Source organism: Colossoma macropomum, unplaced genomic scaffold (assembly GCF_904425465.1).
Source record: "Colossoma macropomum unplaced genomic scaffold, Colossoma_macropomum, whole genome shotgun sequence".
Classification (NCBI taxonomy): domain Eukaryota; kingdom Metazoa; phylum Chordata; class Actinopteri; order Characiformes; family Serrasalmidae; genus Colossoma; species Colossoma macropomum.
The window spans coordinates 29,538,483-29,565,020 of NW_023494785.1; the positions used below are offsets into that span (position 1 = coordinate 29,538,483).

General features: G+C 38.0%; 1 protein-coding gene across 3 annotated transcripts in view; it reads right to left on the reverse strand.

The window, feature by feature from the left end:
• cep162 (centrosomal protein 162) overlaps positions 1-24,966 on the reverse strand; it is a 48,153-nt gene extending 23,187 nt beyond the window's left edge. For 2 of the 3 annotated variants that reach the window (XM_036590182.1, XM_036590167.1), the window contains exons 1-17: positions 24,636-24,966; positions 24,208-24,310; positions 23,043-23,199; positions 12,935-13,087; positions 11,518-11,698; positions 11,299-11,372; positions 11,006-11,070; positions 9,609-9,639; positions 9,403-9,519; positions 9,059-9,244; positions 8,767-8,848; positions 8,433-8,676; positions 7,948-8,173; positions 5,929-6,068; positions 5,622-5,813; positions 2,214-2,351; positions 1,085-1,197 (exon numbers count right to left, since the gene is read on the reverse strand). In XM_036590182.1, the coding sequence (XP_036446075.1) occupies positions 1,085-1,197; positions 2,214-2,351; positions 5,622-5,813; positions 5,929-6,068; positions 7,948-8,173; positions 8,433-8,676; positions 8,767-8,848; positions 9,059-9,244; positions 9,403-9,519; positions 9,609-9,639; positions 11,006-11,070; positions 11,299-11,372; positions 11,518-11,698; positions 12,935-13,087; positions 23,043-23,199; positions 24,208-24,267 (2,159 nt within the window). In that variant the 5' untranslated portion in view covers positions 24,268-24,310; positions 24,636-24,966. The remainder of the gene's footprint in view (positions 1-1,084; positions 1,198-2,213; positions 2,352-5,621; positions 5,814-5,928; positions 6,069-7,947; positions 8,174-8,432; positions 8,677-8,766; positions 8,849-9,058; positions 9,245-9,402; positions 9,520-9,608; positions 9,640-11,005; positions 11,071-11,298; positions 11,373-11,517; positions 11,699-12,934; positions 13,088-23,042; positions 23,200-24,207; positions 24,311-24,635) is intronic. The other variant, XM_036590176.1, reaches the window with a different exon arrangement.
• Positions 24,967-26,538: the final 1,572 nt, after the last annotated feature.

Below are 26,538 nucleotides of genomic sequence, written 5' to 3' on the forward strand. Positions count from 1 at the left end.
TTAGTTTAGACTTTCTATATATATATATATATATATATATATATATATATATATATATATATATATATATATATTTCTTTATACTTTCTTTATATATATTATAAATATGGTTCTTATTACTAAACGTATAATAATAAAACTAACTGTATATCATACATAAAGAACCTAGTAAACAGGTTCTCTCAAGCATCTAAAATGTTTTAAATAAAATATTTAAAAGATGGAATTGTACAAATATCAGAACTTCAACATCAGGTTAGAGCTAGTATCAGTACTCAGTATTGGATGATACAGTTATCAGTATCAAAAGAGAATGTGGTATCAGTGCATCCCTAGCTAACAGTGCATTAAGTTACGCAATGAACCTCTGTTTTTACAGATAACAGTAAGTTTGCTGTGTCCCTTTTAGTGATATAGTTTGCACAATGTTTGTTGGTGGAGTATAACCTTATATTACCCTACATATGGTACATTAGCCTCATAACTCCAGTGCGAAACTAAGGAAGACACCAAATGTGCCTTGACTGATTGACTTTAGATGGGGTAATTTTCTAGTTAGTCTGACTTGTGCAGAAACGTTGGTTCTTCAAGACCCACTTGAATTGTCACCTCTAGCGATATCTTTTATTCAGATGTTGGAGATGTTGTGGGAAGAACATAAGTGATATTGCTATGACCACAAATGAACATGCTAACAAACAGAACACATGTCAAGATGTGAATAGAATAAGATGATTACTTTAAAATTTACACTTACTTATTGACTTGACAATGCTCTGGAGAGGCAAGCTCAGTTATGTAATATGCTTAGACCATAACACTGTTTCTCATGATCAAACTCAGCACTGAAAGTTCATATCACTCATTCTGTAATTCGTATTACTAATAAAGCTTCTGTACAATAAATAACACATGCAGATGTGTAACGTAACACATACATAAATATAATTAGAAATACAGCCATGCAGGTAGAGATGTACTTGACACAGTACAAGGTGTCTGTACCACGAACCGCCGACCCAGATGGCCCATAGTGCGAAGAGAGCCTTAATGGAAGTGAAATGGAGTGATTTGAAAGACTCACTTAGTTAAGGCTAATTCAGAGAGCAGCCGCTGGTTCTCTGTGAACATGGCCTCTTCATGTTGTTTACTTTGCGCCTGGAGGGCCTTCATCTGCATGCACAATTTTTCATTCTCCTACAAAGTCAAAACCATTAAACCACTGTAAACTTTACCAAGAACTGTACCACATGAAGACCACACAATATCAAGCAATAAAGTAATCATTCACCACACAATGTAAAGAGACATTCGCAAACCCAGTTTGGATTAAACATAAGATGTTAAATTACATAAAAATACACAAAGGACAGATTTACATTGCTGACAGTAAGAATTCAGTTGAGAGACAAAAGAAATGATTCACAGTAAGGCTAAAATAAATGAGAAGCTATCACAAGACACTGTGTGTCTTCATTCACATTCCAACCGTTAAACTGTATAAAACAGTTCTCGCAATGGCAATTCCAAAATACAAAAAAGGGACAGAATGTGAAATGCAAATAAAAACAGAAAGCAGTGATCTGCAAATCTACTTTGCAACACAATCCAAATAAATTGGGACAGGGGCTATTTAAGACTAGGAACTTTGTGAAATGTTCAAAACATATCTTAAACAGGTAAATATAGATATATCACCCTCTACGGTCTATGACATCAAAAGATGCAGGGAATCCCGAGAAATCTGTGCATAAAGAGCAAGGCCAAAAACCAAAACATAATGCCCGTGACATTAAAGTCCTCAAACAACACTGCATTGCCGGCAACGGCAATAAGAATGGCAAAAACTGTCACTTTCAAATCTGGATCGATTGGTGTCTTTAGCCCCCAACTTTTTTTTGGACATCAATAAATTGAACATTTTTTGCAGATATCAAATTTGGAATGAGTGTACGGTTAACCAAAAAAACAAACAAAAAAAAACAAAAAACGGTTAACAAGGTAAAACAACAAATATGTTTTTGTACTTAAAGCTGCTTAGATTACTTTAAAGCTACAGGTCAGCAGTGCAAGGATGTATTAAAAGGACACATTTGATCCTTAGACTAAGAGCAAAGACAGAAAACAAGTCCACCCACATACACTGTACATACCGTATTTTAATTTGTATGTTTTATCCTGGTGCAGAGAGCAAAACAGAGAAACAAACCTACCAGCTGATAGCCCTGAATCAGTGTTTCCTGTTCCTTCATCTCTTTCTCAATCAGTCTGAGTTTCTCCTCTGTTACTGGGTCTGAAGCCTCGCCAAAACTCCATCGCTGCTTCTTACTGGCCTCTTCTATGCTGCGCAACTGAAAATGGAGCATTCTTTAGGGCATATCATGCTTCAATAATAATGTAGTCTCACAGTCACCTCTGTGTGTAAACAACCCAAAAACACAGTGCACTTCATTTTAATGGAAGAAAAACACTTTTATAGAGAAGCATAAAGGTGTCTGAACTGAGAAGTTTCTCTACTAATATACGTATTTGCAGAGTAATAAAAGCATGCTTAGAAAGCAAATTACAGGGCAGTTTCCAAAATGCCTGAAAACATTCATGCAAAGAACACCAAACCCGTTACTACATAAAGCCAAAAGTAAAACATTTAATTCACAGTTAGCAGTCACATGACCACTCACATGCCCAGTAAACATGCAGCCTCACATATTAACTCGATAGGAGTTAAGAAAAAGATTCTACAGATGAATAAGTTCAGGACAAGAGATTTCATATTACCACTTCTTTTCCGATGTGATACCAATACCAACAGCAATCTGATATTTCTTCTTTAAAAGCTACAACACTTTAAAAGTAGGGATCCATCAAAATTGGAATTGTGGGCTGATGCCAATGTCAACAGTACAGCCACCCAGCATCACACAAACTTTCTGCTCTATCATGTTTTCAAATATAGGTCTGAAATATTGGTAAAAATGGTTACATATTTTTTTTAAAGCAGACACCTGCCACTACTGATCTGATTCCAATATCCTTGTGCATCATTTTTATTGAAGCACTTCACTCAAGATGAGCATCTAAAAGCAGGCTCAAATTACTCACTCCACTCCACTACCCAACAGAAAAAATTACACCGTGAACATCACATCACACAATGTGAGTGTGTGCTATTTCAGGATAGATTTGTCACAGGATTGGATTTATATTATTCTTCTGATATCCAATTCACTGCTTTCTGCTTATTTTGGCCTGATATTATACCAGATTGGTGCCATCTCAAAGGAAAACAGATCTAAGCTTTGTGACCAGACAAATAACTGCAGAAAATAGCACAATTTGGGCTGTTACATTGGACTGTGTAGGAGAAACCTTGAGCTCTAAAGGAACAGAGTGACTGAAAGCTTTATGATGCTTCATCTCAGAAGTCCAGTCGCTCAATTTTAAGGCTCACTCTGAGGTACAAGGGATATGAACCCACTCATACTCACATATATGGAAACACAGTAGGTGAAATGAACACCATGACAACCACTGAGGCAAAATTACTCCTACAAGGACAGCATAAACTGGGTAGAGAGAATGAAAAACATGTTTAATGGGCATAACACTAATACAGGTTCACTCAGTCACCCCTCCTGTCTGACACTCGGCTCCTTATGGTCCTTTCTTTTCCCTTTTTTCACTAAATACAACTACTATTACCTTCAGCACTTATGCTTGACCTTTACATAAAGCCAAAGTGACATTCAATGACTGCTTCTCACTCTAATACTGCACAAGAAGACCTTAAAATCATTCACAGGTCCATGATTTGTTAACATTTTATGGATGGATGGATGGACCCATATTTGTCTCACAACGGGAAAATTTCACCTCCGCATTTAACCCATCCGTGCAGTGAAACACCACATACACACTAGTGAACACTAGGGGGCAGTGAGCACACTCGCCCGGAGCGGTGGGCAGCCCTATCCGCAGTGCCTGGGGAGCAGTTTGGGGTTCAGTGCCTTGCCCAAGGGCACCTCGGTCACATACAGTCAGCTCAGGGGATCGAACCGGCGACCTTCTGTTCGCAGGGCTGGTTCCCTAACCTCCAGCCCTATTACATTATTTTGCTTTATCAGTTTGTGCTAACATATTAAGGACTACTCTGCTTTTCTAGGGGGAACCAATATTATATGTCTAAGTATTTGTTACTATATTCATGGCAGTAAGGGTCAGATTCCCAAACATGGATTAATCCTAGTCCTGGACTAAACTGCAGTGCTAATTAGTCAGGGCCTAGCTCATTCTCTGAACAGGGTGGCATTTGGAATGGCCAAAATTCAGAACTACTTTAAACAATATTTTTCATCTGCTAACACTTTTAATGAAAACAGAGCTTAATGTGGTTTTAAAAATTTTATTGAAAATATCAAGATTCCAGCGTGTTATCTAAATGAATGCTGCCGTTTTCTCAAAAATGTTATTGAAATTTGTCATATGAACACATTAAATGAAAATATGCATAATGATGACTGATACATTTTTATTGTACATAAAAATCTATGTAAAAAAATGTAATTTTAAATGCTTTCATAGGGTATCCATGGTCATTGTGATTCAATGATCATTCTTGGGAGGGATAAAAAATGCTCGGTTTAGATTTGAAAAAGCTATAAGACAAATCCAAGGATTTTTTTAATGACATCTCTTTCAGGTAAATCATATTTCAATGGAGGAAACACCAGCTACACCAGCGACGGCACAACCCCTTTTTGGAGCACAAATCCTTTTAGCCAAAAGGGAAATACTGTTAAATAATCGAATACCCATCAGAAATGTCCACCATAATCTGATGTGCAGATCAGACTATTGGCCCCTCATGTGCATATTGGTTAATGGAGTTAACTACATGTGAACTTCTGTCCCTGTATAACACCATGTTACAGACACAGAACGTGACACCAGTGACACTTCATCAAAACAGAGGACAATCTCAAAGGGGCTGACATACACAAGAAAAGTGACCTTGCTTTAAAGTGTTAAAATGGTAATGAATTTTTAAAAGGTTTTAGAAAGTGTAACAACAGTGGCAGATGTTACTGCAGTCTGAAACAGAAAATGACCAATACATTTGTGAAAAACGGTATTAAAAGTATCAATTTTCAACTCTTCTCCACTGACCTTGTGAAACAAAAAGTAGCTCATCAATCAAATATGAACAAATACATCAAAAATATACGGAAGCACTCTGATAACATCAGTGACAAAAATATATAAGGAAAAAAAAAAAATGTAACAATGTTCAAGAAAACTTTGTGTATTGAGAAAAAAAAATATTCTTAATAATGCCATGGTTTTTAGCCTGGAAAACACTGCTCTACATTTAAAATACTGTACTAAAAGTTAAAATTTGGTTGTTTATAAATTATTATATATAAATAGTCACATTATTTGGGCATAAACTCTTCAAATCAAGCAAGTCACTTTGATGAACATGAAGCTGAGCTTTGCAAAATATCAGTAAATAACTGTTTTCTGTTCATCTTAAAAAACAAACATTGCTATTCACTGATGATTCTAGCACTTGAAGACAAAAGAGTCAAATTGAACACCAGTGAGCAGGTATCAGCACTAACCTTGCTGTGTAACATGTAGTTCTCCTGTCTGAGTGCACTGATCTCCTTGCTGTGGTCTTGCTGTAGTCGCTCCTCCCTGAGGAGGAGCTGTCTCTCTCTCTGAGCCAGCTGCAGACGCAGATACTCCAGGGAGGAGTGCTCCGAGGGCAGGTCCTGACCACTGCCTGGAGGTACATCCTTTACCAACTCAGTCTATCATAATAGAGACACCACAGGGAGAAGAGACAAGAACTTGTACAGTGATGGATCAAAGAAGGAAAGAAACTTTCATTCCATTCAAGTAGTAATAAAGCATCTATTTACTCACTCTGTTTGCTTGCTGTGTGCTGCTGTCTGAACGGTCAGCACAGCCAGTGTTCATTTCACTCATCTGGTGCTGTAAAAAGGCAGCAAAGGACTGGACAGAGGCAATTAGCTCATTGCTTAGCCTCAAACCAGAGTCTGAACCTAAACAAAAACATAAGTACTATATTTAGACACTGTTCAATTTTTGGGTGAAAACAGCTGTTCTGTAAAGCATGACCCTGGATATCTAGTGGCTCAACTCTGAAATTCTTTCAACCAATAACTGACTGATAGTAGTCAGTGATAAATAGTTAACCAAACAACCTCACGGACACAACCCATAAAAAATATCAAACACAGTACAGCATTTTATATAAAACAAGGCATTAGGCTTCTCTTATTACTAAATTAAAAAAGCAGCCTAACATAACAAATGATAGTAACGTGACAGTCTGCTTACTTACATTTACCACATTTTAGCCCGATGTAGCAAATATATATGGCCTAACTGGGGGGAACCTGAAGTTCATATGCATAGTTAGAAGTTATACATGTGAACTTCAAGCTTAAAGGTAGTTTAATTTTAGATTGTGGTTTAAACAATCACGCATACAATTTACCGAGCCTCAAGTTGCATGCAAAAGCTTGCCCATTTAAAACATGATTGTTTATTGGAAATAAAATGAAAGCATCGGTTGAACATTTATATATTTGTTGGTTAATGGTTAATCAGTTGATTTCTCTACTGATACGCAGGGGTAATGAATGGTGATAATAAAAAAACAAATGAAAGTGAAGTTTGCTTAGTGGGCCCCTTGGTTTCCAGACCTTTATTCTTCATACTGATTGTGTGGCTCATAGATCAGCTGAAGTTATTTGCAAATATCAGTGTCATTTTCGGTTCATCACTTATATCTGAACCCTATATTAAGTCACTCACCAAGAGTGCAAAACTCCAAAATGCCTTTCTTATCTCTCATAGTGATTATTGCATTTTCTTTTTTAATGATCTCCTTGTTAAACTGGAAAACCGGTTTACTCAAATTGCATCTGCAGATTTCCTAAACAATCTGGGAAAAGCGCGAGCATCACCCTTCTTCTATATGAACGTAACTGGTCACCAATATTGTTGCGTATCAAGCACGAACTTCTCCTCCTAACTTTTAAGTTTAGGTCTTGCTCATACATATCTTGTTGTGCTCCTTTATACCTACAGTTCCTCTCGTCCCATTAGATATTTTAGTTTAGCATTTCCACGGATCAGATTATTGTCAATGGATGATATGTTGTTCAGGGCTACAGGCCAAACTCTCTGCTAGTCTCTTCATGACTGCTCTACTCTTTCATCCATACTGAATAAAATGTCTCTGGTGATGTGTTATCTACAAGGTGAGAGTGAAGGGCAAATATATCTTTGCTAATGTGTGTACAAGTTATACTCAAGACATGCCAATTTTTTGTTCTCCAAGGGACACAGCTAAACTTTAATCCTTCTAATGACGATCTGATTGTCACTCACAGCGCAACACTTTTAAATTCTGGTGAGCAATGCTCTGACTGGCCTGTTTCTCACATGATTGCCATGTTTTGTTCATGTGCAGTGTCTGTGCAACAAAAGAATTTCACATAAATGATACCTATACCTATGCTTCCACACCACCATCTGCAGTTCGGATTAGACTACTACTTAGATTACTTCTTAGGGTAGCAAGTCTAATAAAACAGCGAGGAAAACAAAATCTGAGGGCAACAGCAATTTTTGTGGGAAAACTGAATTACACTACATTTGACAGCCATACACCTCCAAAATTTTTATGAGTAAACTATATGGGTTGACAACTATGCAAATTACCCTGCTTTTTCTCAGGCTCTCAGAAGTAGCACTATTATAGGAACACTCAGCAAACAAATCCTTTCTTTAAATTCTCACACAACTAGTCAGTAATCCAAGCCACAAATCTGTTTCTTTTCCTTTTAAAACAGAACACCCTAGTGCATCACATAAATAACATTCATATACTGTAAAGCAGAAGGGTTATACCTTTGACAATGTGTGTCTGACTTAGAGCAGGTGCCTCAGTGGTGGTCTTGTTCTGACTCTTTCTTTGAACCAGTGTAGATGGAGGTTTAGCTGTGTGGCCAGTCCTGTTAGGCACGGAAGCCTTTGGTAACGGTCTAATCTCAGCTCTCTTGGTCCTCCCACATGGTACTGGAGCTTTTCTAGAGGCGAATAAAGTAGAAGCTACAGGGGCAGATCTGCCAGAAACCTAAAAGAAAAGTTAATATTACACAAGTGATTATCATTATCATCATTATCACAATTGCAGGAATGTATGAGCAAATGATGAGGTAAGAGAAGTTACAACTATCTAAAAGAAAAGAACAAAACGACCATTTCCTTTACTGAATGCCTCAGCCCTGACTTTCAGTGAACCAATTTATAGTCTCTTTTCATGCCTGTTAGCTCCAAGGTGCGAAATTACACAAAATTGAGAGGCCAAGGGACAGCCTGCTGTTCTGCCTTACCTTCTGCTTCCTGTTATTGCTGGAGACACTGGGGTGCTGTCCCTGAGAGTCCCCTTGCTCCTGCATGAGCCTCTTCACCTCCTCAGCGATACTGCTGTGTCTGTTATGGGGGGAGGCTTGGTGTGGCTCCATCACTGCAGGGCTCTCTTTAACTGCCCCTCTGATCTCACCAGCAGAGTCTTCAGCTTTAGCTATCACAGGGCTGCTTTCTGAAGCCATCCTTTCAGCATCTCCTGCTGCATCTCTGTATGAGAAATACAAATGTGATCTCTCATGTGTAACAATCTTTGACAATGTTATATCTGAATCATCTTAGATGTGCTAGGCAGCTCACCTTAGGGGCTGCAGAGAAAGGCCATACGTGAATCCAGAGTCTGGTCTGATAGCACGCATCAGCTCCTCTGCGGTGGGTAAATCTTCAACACACAAACAAGGCCTTAAGGGATTTTGTTAAGGCAGCCAACGACAAACCTTAATGAACTGACCTATCCAGATGACCAGATTTAAAGCATTTGAAAGAATGGAAATACGACCATATGTGGTTGGATCACACCGCCACAGCTCACTAAAGAGCTCATTATGAGTAAACACTGTTCCTATGCTGATTTTCCGTCAATGAGACTGACCTGACTCTGCTGTGGAGAGATGCTTGAAGGTTCCTCTGGAGCATTCAGGAGTGGCAGGAGAGGCTGGACTCCTGCTGGGCTCTTGAACTTTCTCCTCCTCACACTCTCCCACTGAGTGACTGATTTGCCTATACGCCTCCTGCAAAGCCTCCATCTCACTTGCGCCACTCTGACCATACGACTGACCTAGAGGGATTGACAGAGAGCAAAAGAGAGCGTGAATGAGAGTTGAGAACGAAAGTAAGAAAGAGAGACAGAGAGAGACAGAGCAAGAAGGCAGCAGAATAGCAAGCACATTAAAAAAAAAAAGTGACTTGCTAATGACAGTGTAGACCATGTAGCACCTTCTCCTGCTGCCTCTGCCGTTCTGGAGTGAAGCCATTCTGTTCTCTCTGAAGCATTATTTGCAAGTGCATGCACCTGAGCTCCATCCGTAGAGTTTAGAGAGTCATGCAGTGACACTTGAGGGAACCAAAAAAAAAAAGAAAAACAAGTTGTTTCAATATGTTTGATGTTTCGATACGTTTTAGTAAGTTGCATGTACACTCACCTTTAGCCAGCATGCCACGCCTTTCAGGTTTCTGAAACAAAGAGAAACATCAAGCAAACATTATTAACATATCAAACAACAAATAAAAACTGTAAAAGCAGACAGACACTGATTGACTCTAACATTTACTCATCCATACTTTAAACTTGTGGCAGAACTATGAGGCTTATGTAGCTAACATTTACTTCTGTGGTTGCTGATACTGTACGACACACTTATCTAAACATATTAACTACACACTTTTGTCCATTTTTATAGATAACAGTATATAATACAGTGTCCGAAACCATAAAAGTAACTGTTAGCCACATCAACCTCTGGTATTAGTAGCAGTGCCAGTAGTTTTGACTGTTTCAAATTCACCCAAAAAAATAATAAATTAATTAAAAAATAAATAACACCAAAAAACCCACAAAAAGAAAAAAAGTGTTTTGTGCCACTGCTACTCGCCATATTTAGTCTTTTAGCGTGTGTCTCCATATCAAACATTTTCTGGCTTGCAAAACAGTGGATGATTACTAAGTCTTTTAACCATTTTCTTGGATTGGGTGGTAAAACTTTCCATCCTCTCTACACTGGTACGCCATTTTAAAAAAATCTATTAGAAAAGCAGGATTTTGCAGGCAGATTAATAGTGTGATGATGGCAGTTACACCTATATAGCACTTTTTTCATTCACATACACCTACACACTATCAAAGCATTACTTTATACACACAATATCATCAACTTTTCATGTGAATAGAGTAAAGCTGTGTGTGACGCAAACATCCAAGTTCATAGAAATTACAGCCAGAAACTCGTGCCTCCTGTATTAATTTTGTCAGCTGGATGTGTGAGTTTTATCGCTGACGATGCGTGCAATTGTTTTGTTTACATTATTTACATTATTATGTATAACAGTATTTTCTATAGTGTTAGAAGTCACATTAACAAACCCAAAAATAGTTTAACCTCATTACATCGTTAGGTTATTGAGTGAATACTGAATACTGAATAGTTCGATGTAATCATCAAAAGGTTTAAGCATGAAACTGTTTAACTATTTGTTTGACAACTACTATTCTGGACATGCTAGCATCAGAGGGAGGCAAGTGGAATACCTCATTGTTCCTAACAAATGAGTGTGGGGAGGCAAAACAGCCTCAAATAAGTTACAGGAGATGTAGAACCCTAAGAGTGGTCATCTTGTGCCATATCATACTTCTGCAGTTTGCATTTCACAAAAACATCAAAATAAAACAAAAACAAAACAAAAAAAAAATCTCTCAAACCACAACTTTTTGTGGCCTTCCACAATGCTCTAGAGGTACGACCACTGAAGTTATGTAATGTAACTCCCATTCGACAAAAGCACCAGCTAAATGACTAAATGTAAATGTGAAATATGTACTCACCTTCTCTTCAAAATTCTTTGGACTTGTCTCATCTTCAAAATCTTCACTGTAAGCAGGGGATGCTGCTGTGGAAATAATTAACGTGTTTAACAGCCACACTTTCATTTCTTTTTTAATTCAAAATAATACTTAACTCATGTTGCTTCAATGTAATTCACACAACAGTTTGGTTCACTATGATGAGAGCCTATTCTTGGAGAAAAACCTACAAATTATTTTGGAGAGGGCCGGTGTATGTATGGACTTCAAATAATTACTTAAGCAACTTCAGTAGGGCTTAATAATTCCTTTACCTGAGTTGTTTTTAACAGAATATCTTTCCCCATCTTCACTTTGATCTTGCTTTGTCAAAGATACAGCTCCACCCCTGTAACACACCCACACAAATGAAGATATGGATATGCTGCAGCTATTTTCCTTAAAAATACTTCTACAGGAGTCCATAATACTTCATAACACCAATAAGGGGGCATGTTTGCTTGGTTCATTGTCAGCTATGTAGAGAATGGCACCTTTGTGGTGAGTTGAAAGTGGAGCTGCTGGATTCTTGCTCTTTGTTCAATTTGGGGTCATCACCCTGAGACTCAGTTCCTTTGTCCAGGTAAGCAAAAAACCTTGCTTTCTCCTCCTCCTCATCATCATTCAGGCTTAGCCCAGCTGCATTATGTGCAGACTCAGACACCAACACTGAACCTGTGAGCAAACAAAAGATGATTACTGAAGAGACAAACTAATAATTCAGTGACTGTAATGCAGAGCCATTTTATTCTTGTCCTGGAGGTTTGGAGTCCAGCACAGTTTGTCAATTTTTCTCTGACAAGGCATGTGGCAATACAAAAATCATGATCTTTAAAATAAAATAATAAATAAAACAATACAAAATTTAAATAAAAAAATAAAAATAAAATAAAATAACACCACCCACATACTACATGTACATAGTGTTAGCAATAGCACTAATGTGTTGGTGATTATACTTTTTTCTGTCGTCAAAAAAACTGCCTTGACGGCACTACTACTCGACACTGTAAGTATGAAATGATAGCACTAATTTACCTTGAGCTGTGATAGTGGTCAGACCAATAACACTGAAAACAGCTCCACTAAACATGAAATCACAATGACAGGACAGCGGGAGCTTGTGAAAATAAGAACTACTCTGTGTATCTAAAAAATACTGCCACTTCCTTGACCAAAATGCAATGACTATAATTGTCCACAATAACATGCTATGTGTGTTGGATATATACTATACTTTACTGGTACAGTGAAAAATCTAATTGACACAGTTTTCCACTTAACCCAGATGTAGTCTATTAGCCAAGTCTATAAGCTTGCTAACAACCACTAGTAGTCAATTAGCGGTCGGATACCCAAAGCATGACTTACTGTAAATTATAAAAATCAATAAAAGTTCACTGCTTACATGAACACACCAAACTGCCACACCTAACGTCTGAAGTTACTGCTAGCGCTGTTCAGCTACAAGGTGAAGTTTTGTCTTTTTAGAGTCCACAGCATGCCATACTGTGTCCTAAACCACATCAACAAACTTGAATGGCTTTAATGCAGATCTGGATGCAGTTTAAGCAAGTTGAGGGAAGATTTGTGGATGTATATTTACGTTAAAGATTTGGGTAACTATTGTTTGTTAGCAATATTAGACTTGTAGCTCCAACGCTAACACCAAGTTGAAAATTATGAAAATCAGATTTCTTTTTTTGATGAACTGCTCCTTTAAATCTGCCAGTTAAGTGATTAGTCTAATTGTGTGTGTAAGCAAAAAACAAAAAACAAAAAAAAACACAAAACCCTCAGCAAACCGTGCTGGACATTGGCCTTCTAGGACCAGAACTAAATACCTCTGCTGTAGGTGAAAACATTTGGAAGAAGAACAACAACAACAAGAACTACGGATAAGATGCCAACCTTCAGGCTCTAGACTATCTCTGCTGAAGATGAGCGTGTCTCCTTTAGACTCGTTTTCAAAGTTGAGCTCCTTCATCTGCTCTTCATCAACTTCCTGGATGGGCTGAGACTTCCTTAACGATTTGCGGAAGGTCTTTGCAGGTGCCATCGCTCCTACAAAAGGCCAATTAAGACTTAGATACCTACCAGAAGCTGTCATGAAAACGCTTTTTAATCAAATCAAGACCAAGATGAAGTAACACATTATATATATATATATATATATATATATATATATATATATTTTCCAGTAATACAAATGGTTAAACCAATATATTCATCTTAGCAGGTAGAGAACTTTGCCAAAATCAAAGACCACCCTTCATTTCTTTCATTTCTTGTCAAAAATGGCTGTTAAGTACTTTACTCATTTTTCTGAAGAAGTTCAGAGGATATTAGACATAAGAAAAGCCGCTTGCATAAGGAAGTAGAACATTAAAGTGAAAAACTGTAGTTTACAAAAGTGGAGTTGAAAAGAAAAAAACGATTAAAAGATACAGAATAAATATGACTTCTAACAACTGTGCAAGACCTAGGAGACCAGCAAAAAAGTCAACATCAGATAAACAGCAAAGCTGTCATCTGTGAGAGAGAGGGGAAAATCAAGCTCTACTCTTGCTTCAGATCTGGAAAAGTGTTTCTGTCCATCCCTCAACTATGAGAAGACAACTCAATGCTATGGGTCTGAAAAGATGTGTACCTGTAAAGATGCTCTTACTGAGAAGAGAAAACAGCCAAAAAAGAACATTTGCAAATCAAAACAAATAAGCTGCTGATGTTCTCAGAAGAATGGACTGACCACCTTAGAGTCCAGACCTGAACATAATTAAATGTGTTTGGGATTACTTGGGTCAAGAGAGGCAGAAAATGCAACCAACTTCTAAGACTGAACTTTGGAGGTGGGGAAGAATGTGACTACAGATTCCCTCGCAAAACAGATAGCAAGTCTCTTGAAAAAAATGGAGGTTGTAATAAAAGCAATGAGTGGACACAATAAAATCTGAAAACAATATTCACGTATGTATGTGTATATATATATATATATATATATATATATATATATATATATATATATATATATATATATATATATAATTAGTATATATAATTCCCTTGCTTTATTTCCTGATGATAAAAAATAAACTTGTACTTAATAGCTGTTTTGACAGAAAAAAGATTAATGAAGGGTCACTAACTTTTGCACAGTGTAATTTCCATGGTCACTTTTGAGTGGCTCCTGGTGTCTAAAGAAACAAGTTCATTTCTTTCAGCAGCAGTGATGCACAGTTCTGATGTGATAGGGAAGAAGTCAAACCACCAGCTGTTTTTTCCCTGTGTTAATATTGCACTAGAATTTCAGCTATTATTTTGCATGTTCTTGACCTAAAGCTTCATGTACATTGTGAAGGTTGAAAAGCAGTACAGAATAACAGAAATGAGGATAAGCAAATATTAAAAAAACAAAACAAAACAAAAAAAATACATGATGGACGAAACTGCTGACGGAGTTGTAAAAGGCAACACTGAAGTGACAGTCTCAGACTTTTACCATTGCCACTACTGGATGAATCACTGTCACTGCTCACTGTGGAAGCGTTGTCAGAGTCTGTGAGAATGACACTTGTCTGTCTTGGTGCACAGTGGGAGTTCTCAGGTGTGAATGGACTACTTGACTCTGTAAGAAACCCATTTTTTGAGGCACTTATTTCTTCTGAATAACTGTGCTCCTTGGATGGATGGCTCTTAGGCTTTGTAACAATTTGTTCAGAGGCCCCCTGCCTATCTGCGTTGAAGGAAGTCTCCTGATTAGGCAGGCACATCTTGTCCAGATGGCTGGCCATGTCGAGGGCCTTGCTGCGAGGTTTAGGAGTTGGCTTAGTGGGGACTATTGATGGAAAAGAGAGGGCGAGGGACACAAGAACAAGAAGCAACAGAAACAAGTTAGATAACAAAATGAAAAATGTAGTCATAGCGACAGGACTGTACCTTGACAGTGAGGTGCCACATAGAAACACACCACTCATACGAAGTAGAAAGACCAGCACACCACTTACACTAAGTAGAAAGACCAGCACACCACTTACAGCTACATATGGGCATGGCAATTTATACTTGTAGCTATAGAGGAAAAAAGGTCTAGGGAAAAAGTGACAAACAAGGGAAGCAGAGGCCTAATGCAGTCTACACAGGGGTATTTCTGAAGATGTCAACAGAACATATCTAAGGTTAATAATCACTGAGCTGTACCCTGAGATGAACTCGGTCTCGGTCTGCTCTCCTCCTGAATGTCCACAGCTTGAATGTTTTTACCCTTGATGAACCTGCATTTAGCAGCTTCATCTGAGTCAAGAAAGAAGAAAATAATCAATATGAATTTATTTAAAAAAAAAAAAAAGTGTATGATCTGCACACACAAATAGAATGGGAAAGCAGTGGGGATAACGAATTAGTCTACAACTGGCGAGGCAGACTATTAAGATGTTCCGGAGCAACGAAAGGCAAGGAAATCTCAGGGAAGAAAAATCCTGCAGAAAAACAAATGACGCAAGTATTTGCTGATTCTTGGAATTATGGCAGTGAAACCTTAATGAAACACAGCCCTATGTTTACTGTGCTACTGATTATGCAAGAAAGGTACAGTTTTTTTTTTAATCTCTGCATCACTTGCTAACACACTCAAAAAAAGTAAAAGCAATACACATACATAACACACATACGTATGTGCCATTGCTATTGGAACAAAACTTTATCTACATTTTTGTAAGTTTTCATTTTCATTTTTTGACATAATTGGAAAACACCAGCTGCTCTTCACATTGTGTAAAAATTTCATTATGATTGGTAGAAATGGTCCAAAATTTCTTGTTAAAAAAACTCTTCACATTACCTTAAAGGCTCTCAACGTTTTTTTCCTTCCCCTGTAAATTATATTTTGTGTGTGTGTGTGTGTGTAAATACATATGTGTATATTTACCCCCCTCCTAATCTGTATGTCTCTTTTCCTATGTGTTTGAAGAAATTCGGACTGAACAAAAATACTTTAAGATAAATCAATAACTAGATCTATCCTTTATGTATACAATGCCAGAGGACTGTATATTTGTTGTGTTTTACAAATCTTTATGATTTCAAAGCTTTGCAGCAGCATAGCACCACAAACAAAGGAGACTTGACTCTTTATATTAATTTTACATTGCAGGACGGTTGCCATGAGCACATCAGACTTCATGCTATGCAATAAAGTGCTTTTCATGGCTATATATAATAGAGCAGTGCATTAAGACAAAGCTCCCAACTGTTACACAGTGGAATGGCGAGATCCATAGAACTTAACCTTCAGAAATGCTGACCGCAGGAGTCAGGTGATCACACCTTTTATAGACCTGCAAAATATGATTATAAAATGGAATGTTTTTTTATCATCATCATCATCATCATCACTATCACTATTAATATTATTATTATTTGTTTTTCCCCCATGATTTAAAGAAGTCTCCAAACCTGCAATTACATGTGCTGGTATTTAGTAATTCAGTATAGCACAACATTAATTGCATGCTGTAATGTTTTCATGGACACTTTCGTGGATCTCCACAGTTTCACCCAAGATTCATAAGCAGACAGACATCCATCAAAAAGGTGAAAACTCACATCCCGTCCAGCTAAACAAGAAAAAAATGCTCTTTTGTATGAAGAAAAGGTGCAAAAGCATCTCACTTAACCTAAGCATTTTGGCAGACTTAACATAAGCCAACAGGCAAATCCAGTAGTTCGGTGTTGAGTTTAAATATTTGACTGATTAAACGTATGTCTACAGAATACAAATGAAAACCTGAAAATCTGTTACCTGAATATCTGTTACAAGCTTCGTCTGTCCACAATCCATGCGAACCATGTTGGTACTGAAACCAGTACAGAAAAAAACTTCACCATTGTTAGCTTGATGCTATCATATGGAGAACCTCATTTCTCTACTCACAGAAATCAGCATTCTAGTCACGTGTGCTCTTTATAAACAGAGACTGCTAATAAAAGCTTCAACTTTAAGCACTTTCATGTTATGACTGCTATGGCATGTTCATGATGATTAAAAAAATAACGGTGCAGTATGTTAGTACAGTACAGGTATTAGTAGTGTGTTCCATGCTGCATCTTTTGTTGGAGCAGCTTCACAGCTCTTGGTGAAGGTCTCAGTGTGCTGTGGCAGGTTCTCAACTCCAGTTCTGACTGCTAACAATCCTGTATGATAATCATACACAGTCAGCACCATAATATGGATAGTTTTCTTCTTTTTTTTTGGATGATTGTTTTTATGTAAATACTATCGCACATGTTTAAAAATGCCTTTTTTGTTCATGCATTATCACGACAATATCTTAAACAGTGAAAAAAAGTTAGGTAATTATATGTTTTTTTTATTTTTACTTTCACATGCCTACCTGCAATGCACAACTATGTAAACTATAGTATATGGACAAGAGAGACAGTATGGACAGCTTGCTTCATTCATTTTGTTGTAAAAGCTTATAATTATGTGCTTGAAATTTGTTCCCATGTTCATTTGTTACTTTCTAAAAGTTCCTGAAAGACTGTCAAAAGGCTATGAGCAATTTACGCTGGCAGATTTTGCACAAATTGTGATATCTACATCTGCTGTGGCAGCCTTGTTTATAGAGAATCCCACCAATCAGAAGCTTAGCAAGTTTAGCCCACGCAACACTCACTCTACAGTTTCAGAAAAACAGAATGTGTAATTATGTTTTTCTTTTGGCAGAACTGAGCTGTGAACAACATGCTGAAGGCCAGAAAGAAAATGTTAGAGTTGGTTAATAGGCCACAAGTGTTGTACGTTTTTGTGAGAGAAGGAAGCCCTCTTGTATAGTTTGTACAGCAGTACAGTGGGACTGTATTCTGATAATATATTAAAGGATTAACAGCCTCTGACCCACCTGGATCTGAATTTAAAGAGGCATTCAGGCCTAAAACTTGCATTTAATGTTATTTGTTGTGTTATGTAATATTTTGTAGGGCAGCTTTGCATCTCTCAGCCTAATTGGTTTGATAGAATTCATGATTTTGTCTCTTTTTTGTGACTGCCGCCATCAATATTTTCTTACTACAATACCCAGCATGCATTGCCTAAATACATCAAACAACCACGGGAACTCCCCCAATCTCAATAAAGAAAGCTACTGATGTGTCAGTATTCGGTAATCCGGTATACCTTGTAGTATCATAGGCAATTATAAATACATTTTAGTCAATAATTATTGTGACATGCCTGCGCTGGTGTGGAGGCTAATAAATACAGACCTGATATTTGGTAAAACATTATTGTAGCATGTTTTAATTTTTTCTGAAGCTCCTCCCAACTTCAGAATACTGCATCAAGAAGGGGTTTTACTTGCCTTCAAACAAGCAAATCTCACTCTCAGAACTACCGTCGGACCACTGTAGGAACTGAGTAGGCATGCTTACAGATGTAGCAATGATTTTCAGATGTTTTTCAGATGTCTTTCAGATAGATCTGTACTATTAACACTGAATTAAAAAGAGTATAATTTGGTGGCACTTTTTAGTGTGCTGTTTAGACGAAACAACACCCAACGGATGTCAAAAACATATGAGGGTTAGGATTAGGGCTAGGGTGAAGGTTAGGTTTTGGGTTGAGGTTAAGGTTAGGATTAGGATCAGGGTAAGGGTTAATATTTGGGCAAAGTTGGGTAAGGTTAGGTTTTGCCTAATGAAAGTAACATTTTAACAATACATCTACTTAATGTAAGTAATGTATCAACAGAACATCAAGTTATTTACTTTAATATATTCAGATGTTTCACTACTGCTACTTCACTGATGTGTGTTGAGGTGTTACTGATAATCTATTAATAGTTTATTAATCATCTACAAAGGACCACAACACAAAGTGTTACCTATAATTTGCATAGAACGTATTTCCTTGTGCTTTAAATGATTAAACTTGTTATCAGAACAAGAGATTGGACTTATCATACCAGAACAAGAGACCATTAAACATCCTTATAGAGTTAAATACTGCTTTTCGACAAGAAATAAGGGACATTTAACTGGTATGGAAAACAATTTATATCAAATTAAAATTTCTTTCAGTGTATGTGATGATATATATGTTTTTTCAAATGAAACCATTTTAGATACTTACACAAGCCTGTTTTGCAGGTTAACACTGGCTTATTATTCTAGGATTCCACTTCACTTTTTAATTAGTGCTTTCTAACACTCCTTGTGGGCCTGACAAAAAACTTTGCTAAATGTTACTTCACTTCTTCATTTCTACAAAGCGAAATTGGCTTCTTATTGTTTATTTTTTTACGTTCCACTTTAAATGGAGCAGCAGTTACATCCTGGCACCCGTACGGGCACATGAATACAAATGCTGCACCATTTAAGGTGGAATAGCTAACTTCAGCTTTGTTGAATTTCTTAAGCCATTTGTCTCGTGTGTGCATCCCATATACTTCTGCCTCCAACTATAAGAAACTGCCAGAAAATATTAGTCATTCTCTCTTCAGTACCTGATGTTCCATGGCTTGTTTCGCGCACAACTGTGGCCTGGTCTGATGTAACTGAGTCAGTTACGAGAGGAGACCGTATGTCCATATTATGCTAAGACCAGCACCATTCCGAGGCCTCAAAAACAAAGTGGACTAATTTAGATGCAATGCACTAGACAGCGGGAGGTGAATGAGGGACTACTGCACTTCCATTTTTATTTGAAATGTGACTAAAACACCAAACCAGGCCAAACAGACTAACATTAGGGCAGAACCCTTCGCATGATTAAACGGTTCTTTGTATCATGAAAGGAGATTAATGAAAATGTGCTTTAGATGGTTCTATATATCTATCTCTGTTAGATTTTGGGCTACTAATGATAAATGGAACACTTGACACTTTTAAAATGAATCACGATCTGAAATTATCTAGGGCAACAGGCTTCAGCTGCATTAAACATCACTGTGTGCTATAGTCTTTGACATTTGAAACTTCTGCACCATCCTAACGCACATCAGAAATTAGCTGTCGCAATTAGCTGTACTGTACACCCTTTCTGTAACAGCATACATCAGTCTCTCAAAGTAGATAAGCGGCTGCACAGCAAAGCTGCTTTTAGTGTCGCAGGTCTGCAGGTTCAAGAAGCACAAATGAAAGACTCATTACAGACAAATCAAAGGTGTTAATGCAGCCTGACAAACATATACCATTCATTAGAGTGCATGGTCAGGGCTCTCGCTCACTTCAAAAAAAAAAAGTTTCATATGACAAAATGCAAATGTCCTGCCATTAACTGTCAGCGCTGAAAATGAGACAACACATTTAATGTGCAGCAGAGATTACCATATATCACTGATATCAAATGACCTCCAACTGCAAATGCCTCCCTGCATAAGCAAGTTTCTCTTGATTATAGTAGGTTGGATCTGGAATGTGAACAATATCTTAACAATAAATATTAAATAAATGTTAATTCACCCTTCCAATCCAACAAAAGCATGGCTAACTGTGCTTCCATGCTTTCTATATACCTTTATTCATTAATTTAGCCTACCATGCAAAGTAATTTATCCTGAGTGCAAGTGATTCTAAATGTGCAATATCAATGTCCTGCCATACCCTTACAATAATATGATGATTTGTTTTATTTCTAGAGGATGACCGGCTTTTTGGGCTCCATGATGTGTCCTTTTTACTTGTTGTGTCCTATTTACGTGGTATGTCCCAATTACTTGTTAGTTTGTAAAATATGAAAGTAGCAGAGAGTACACTAAAGCAGATACACATGTGAATAGAAACACAAAAGAAATGTGCTCTACATTTCTTAACCTTTTAGGAGTTATAGATCAAATAAACAAAGTTTGTATTTTAGCCCCACCACCTGGCCGATCCTGAGCATTTCATTTGTCAGAGTGGTTATAAAGGAGAAAAACCCATGATGTTTTAGTGCAAGTGAATCTACTAGGCCCAAAGTATGTGAACACCAGAGCATCACATCCATGTGCACAGCAAACAACTCATTCCAAAATCATAGGCATTAATACAGAGATGGTCCTATTGCTGCAGTAAGAACTTCCAGTTTTTTGTGGAAGGCTTTCCTCTAGATTTTGGCTGTGGGGTTTGCTTCTATTCAGCCACAAGAGCACTGGTGAGATGCTATACAATATGTATCGTGATGTTTAGTTCTTTTAAGACTTAATAAGTTGAAAAAGACAAAAGAGAACCTATAGTGCCACACATAAAAAATAATATAATAATAAAAAAGGATAAAATAAATCTACAACCAGTTTTTTTTTTCAATGTTCTGCAAACTAGACTGCACTAAATCGAGGCCTAATTATGCTTACTTTGTAATGAAATCAGTGTTCCTTAAGTACTGATGATACCCATGGTATGCTTAGAAAAAAGGGTATTGTGACATATCTCGACAACAATAAAATATTGTCATAATGCCCACTCAAATGGTGGTGTACGTTACACCACTCCAGCTGACATTTGGCATTATGCATGGTGATCTTAGGCTTGTGTGCAGCTATTCAGCAGCAGAAACCCAGTCCATGAAGCTCTAGATCAACTGTTCTTGCGCTGATGGTGCTTCCAACTTAGTAGCGAGTGCTGCAGCCGAGGTCAGTCAATGTTCATGCTCTAATCATTTTAGCACTTTGTTTCATGTTCTGGTCATATTCTATGAGCTTGTATGGCCATGGAGCTCTTCAGTAGATCAAGCATACTACCAGTGTGTCTATGAAGATTGCATGGCTGTATACTCGATTTTATGCATGTTAGTAATGGGTGTGGCCGAAACAGTCAAACCCACTAATTAGAAGCAGCGTCCACACACTGGTGTGTCTGTCCATCTGCATAAAACTTTAACAAAAATCTTTAGCATAACTAACTTTCAGAAGGTTTAAAACAGGGACGCGTCGAGACCTGTTTTTTTTTTTTTAAGACCGAGCACTAGTACATACCTTCTGTTTTACTTGCTGATACAGAGTGCGACACCATACTGAGTAACCTACTTAGAATGAAGTAGTTGTTGGTGTAAATGAGTGCAATGCACTACAAAAATTAAATCATTAAAATCAGCTGGCTATGCTACATTAGTTACCTTTGATCGAGTCGCACTGCAGTGGAGAAGATGGGGCAGAAAAGTGCTTCTGTAAAGCTGTAAGTCAAGTTCAAGTCATAGACATACACTGTGTGATTTTAGAAATCTTGGTCTTTGGTAATTTGCACTGTCTGTTTGAATAGACCATCGTGTACAGACAAAGCCAAAGATTTATACACGAAACGCAGCCTCTACACACAGCTCTGTCTGCGGTTCCAAACATTCAAACTAACTCCAGTTTCATTCAAACTAACACACTGTGCGTCGAGTACTGAGCAAACTGGCTGAGAAACTGGGCAGCGCTGCTAACACCGCGCACTGAAGCTAAAGCCAGGCGATGATGTACACAGTAGGACAATACGGTCTCTCTACAGCCTATTTTACAAAGAAATCACCAAATTTATGTTTATAAATTGCTACTCTACTCAGTCAAACAGACTAATGTATAGAAAGACTTTGGTAGGAAACATCAACTTTTTTTGTCTGTTTAGTTGTCCTGTGTCTCTCCATCCATATTGGGGAAGCAGTTGTGATTATCGTTGTGTGTGTTTAAAACAGGCTAAAATCACAGCGTATTCGTGGCGAGAATCTGCCATGGCGGAATGTTTGAAATGACCAATGGCTTTGTGCCTGACGGTCAGAAACACTTCCTTGTGTGACCAGAGTCTCCTTCACTGCGTTTGTTCATTAGCGTGGCAGTGTACACTCGGCTTACATCACAGCAGGTTTCTGAGTGTTGATATTGCTGCATTTATATGAGTACAAGTAAATGAGCGTGGTATCGGCCTGATACCCAATACCAGTATCGGTACTGCAACTCTAGATCAATATGAATGTCTGCCAAGCAAAAACATACTTTGGTCAATACTCAGGCCGAATATCTAAAATTATAGTACATTTTATACTACTATGGCTAGCAGTACAACCAACCTTTTCCCATGGCCTCCTCACTGTCTTCATCATCCTGCCACCAGGGAACAGGCACATGACTTTTCTTCACCTGCTTCTGTGGTACCTTTCCCAATTGATCCAAGACACTGGGGCGTGTAGAGCTACTGCCCAGTTCAACCGAGTCATCAGAGACTGACTGTGGAGAGGAGTGCAACATGAAAGTCAGAAACTGTGAAAGGAAATCATATGGATACTCCCATATTTACAGGGGGGGGAACGTGTTGCTGTAATGATTCTGTAATCATGCATATGTGCACAGGTCATGTATTTACACTGAATAGACTGAGCCAATGACTATGCCCACATTTCAGTGTGGGAAAACTGAGAAAGGAATGGTTATAATATTTGTGTGCAAGTCTGCTGTTTGGTTTCAGGCAGTGATTTAAATTATTTTGAATTGAATCTAAGAAAGCATGCGTTTAACATTTTTTTTATACAAGGTTTCTTTGCTGAAAATGGCTTAGATTAATTACAGGATTTAAAGCAACAGAGTTGAGTTAACATTGGATGATGCAAATTCCTGTTGAATGTGTGACTTGTGGAATATTGTGGAATACTTTGGGATATCTGACAGGGGTGAAAGTGTTCAAGTATCAGGGTTGAGGGAATGTTGGATGACAGTATATAGCTTTTATTAATGGTATTAATACAATTATCTAAAACATAGGCTGTTGTGAAGGACATTTAACCTATTTTCAAAAAGTCTATTACCTTTCCATTTCATACACATTTGTAAATATCAGTGGGACACAAATGCCACCACAATCGTGGAATTACCCAAATATTTTCCAGAAGACAGTTCTGTCCCTCATACATATGGCTCACCTATTCTGATAGGACACCTTGTAATGACTACCTGTATTGTACTCGATCCTTTTAGTATAGACTAAGTCTGCGTCCAAAATCAGATACTACTCTACTAACGTTACACATACTACACTAATGAATGGACTTCTATTGGTGGTGTACTATATTCAACATACTATTTAGCTAGTGTGGCAGCATGCGGGTTTTAGACGCAGCCTTAGTTTCTCTTGAACTGAAACATCTTTTTACTCTGCCAAAACACAAAATGCAAATGTCACCTGGGGCTACAACCGAGCAAACACTTTCATACGTTTTAAACTTTAACAAATGAGCTCACCTCTCTCAAAAACTGTTCAAACTGTTGGTCCAGCTCCTCTTTTGTCATTCGGTAGGCCATTTTTCCAGCACTCGTTAGCCAACGTTGTTACTTCGTACACATGCTGAAAGTAGCAGAGAGCACATTAGCACAAATCTTTAATGAGCTTAGTGTCATTTAAGCTCAATCTACAGCGTAGTTTTCAACCAGCAACCAGCTTCACAGACTACGATATGGGCCCTGGTTTAGTTCTTTAGTTAACTTCTTTACTTTTTTATACCTTTCAGTTGAGTTAGACAGCCAGCTCAAATGACTGTCGAGTTATAACAAACAAACAAACTCCAAACAGTGACATTAGCCTAACATTATATGCTAAAAAACAGACACACTCATTACAGTAGCTAACTAATTCGGTAACTAGCTATCTAAATAATCTAAAACATACTTACTTGGTTGTAATTATACAGAATAGAGGTCTGCTGAACTAATTATACAGCTTCTGCGGACTTGCTGGGGCTGAACTTGGTTCACTGTCCACTCCAACTGCAGATAAAGTTCAGCTACTCATTTTACTGCACAGACCAACAGTCAACTCAGTACCTAAGCCGGTGTTGTGTTTTTATACCCTTACTTATAAGGTTAACTTATAAATAAATGTTTCTGTAAAGCGAATAAGGCGCCTGTACTCTGATAGGGGCTGTAACGTTATTGTTTTGTGTTTGTTAACGCTATGGTGATTCCCGCGGAACATAGCGGGGCTCGTTGGAGCTTCTTCTTCTTCGGCTGCTTTTTTGTTATCAACGGTCATATTACGCCCCCTACTGTACAACTCTGGAACTTTACAGCGGTTTAGCGGGGAGGAGGAGGGTGATTCTTCATTGAAAGCAAGGCACAGCACACAACATCCGATGCATATAAAATATACATATAACAGTGTACACATACACTATACAAACAAAAGTATTGGGACATTACACCTACAGGAATTTTTACGACATCCCATTCTAAATCCATAGGCGTTAATATGGAGTTGGTCACCCCTTTGCAGCTATAACAGCTTCCACTCTTCTGGGAAGCTTTCTACAAGATTTTGAAGCGTGTCTATTTTTGTACAGTCATCCAGACGAGCATTTGTGAGGTCAGATGTTGGATGAGAGGGACTGGCTCGCAATCAACATTCTAGTTTATCCCAAAGGTGTTTGATGGGGTTGAGGTCAGAGCTCTGTGCAGACAAGTCATGTTCTTCCACACCAAACTCACCCAGCCATGCCCTTATGGACCTTGCTTTGTGGACTGGGGCACATGCTGGAACAGAAAAGAGTCTTCCCAAAACTGTTCCCACAAAGTCAGAAGTATACAATTGTCCAAAATGTCTTGGTAGATTTCCCTTTTCTGGAACTAAGGGGTCTAGGCCAACCCCTGAAAAACAACCCCACAGCATTATCCCTCCTCCACCAAACTTTACACCTGGCACAATGTAGTCAGGCAGGTAATGTTCTCCTGGCATTTGCCAAACCTAGACTCGTCCATCAGACTGCCAGATAGAGAAGTGTGATTCATCACTCCACAGAACACGTTTCCACTGCTCCAGAGTACAGCGGCAGTTGTGCTTTACACCACTTCATCTGATGCTTGGCATTGTGTTTGGTGATGTTAGGCTTGCATGCAGCTGCTTGGCCATGGAAATCATGAAGCTCCTGGTGCACAGTTTTTGTGCTGATGTTAAAGCCAGAGTAGGTTTGGAACTTTCATGCACTATGTGCCTCAGCACTAGGGGACCCTGCTCTGTCACTTTATGTGGTCTGACACTTCATGGCTGAGTTGCTGTGGTTTCTAAACACTTCTATTTTTTAATAATACCACTCACAGTTGATTTCTGGGAGGGAAGAAATTAAGCAAACTGACTTGTTGCAATGGTGGCGTCCTATTACAGCACCACGCTTGAATTCAGTGAGCTCTTTAGAACAACCTATTCTTTCACAAACGTTGTAAAGGCAGACTGCATGGCTAGGCGCTTGATCTTATACACCTGTGACAATGAGACTGAATGAAACACCTGAACTCAATGATTAAGAGGTGTGTCCCAATACTTTTGTCCATATAGTGTACATAAACTTGCTGGGGGGATATACATAACTACACAAAAGTACTGAAGTACATACATGCTTTAACAGTTTTATAGCTTTTTGTTTTGGATTAATTCAATATAAATGATCCATCTCCTTTTTGAAGGCAACAAAAACTGGTCTTTTGCCTGAGAATTTACAACTGTAAATATAAAACTTAAAAGTTTAAGAGTATGTGTGCACAATTGGCTCTGTGATTTTACAAAAGACCAAATAATATGTTTCC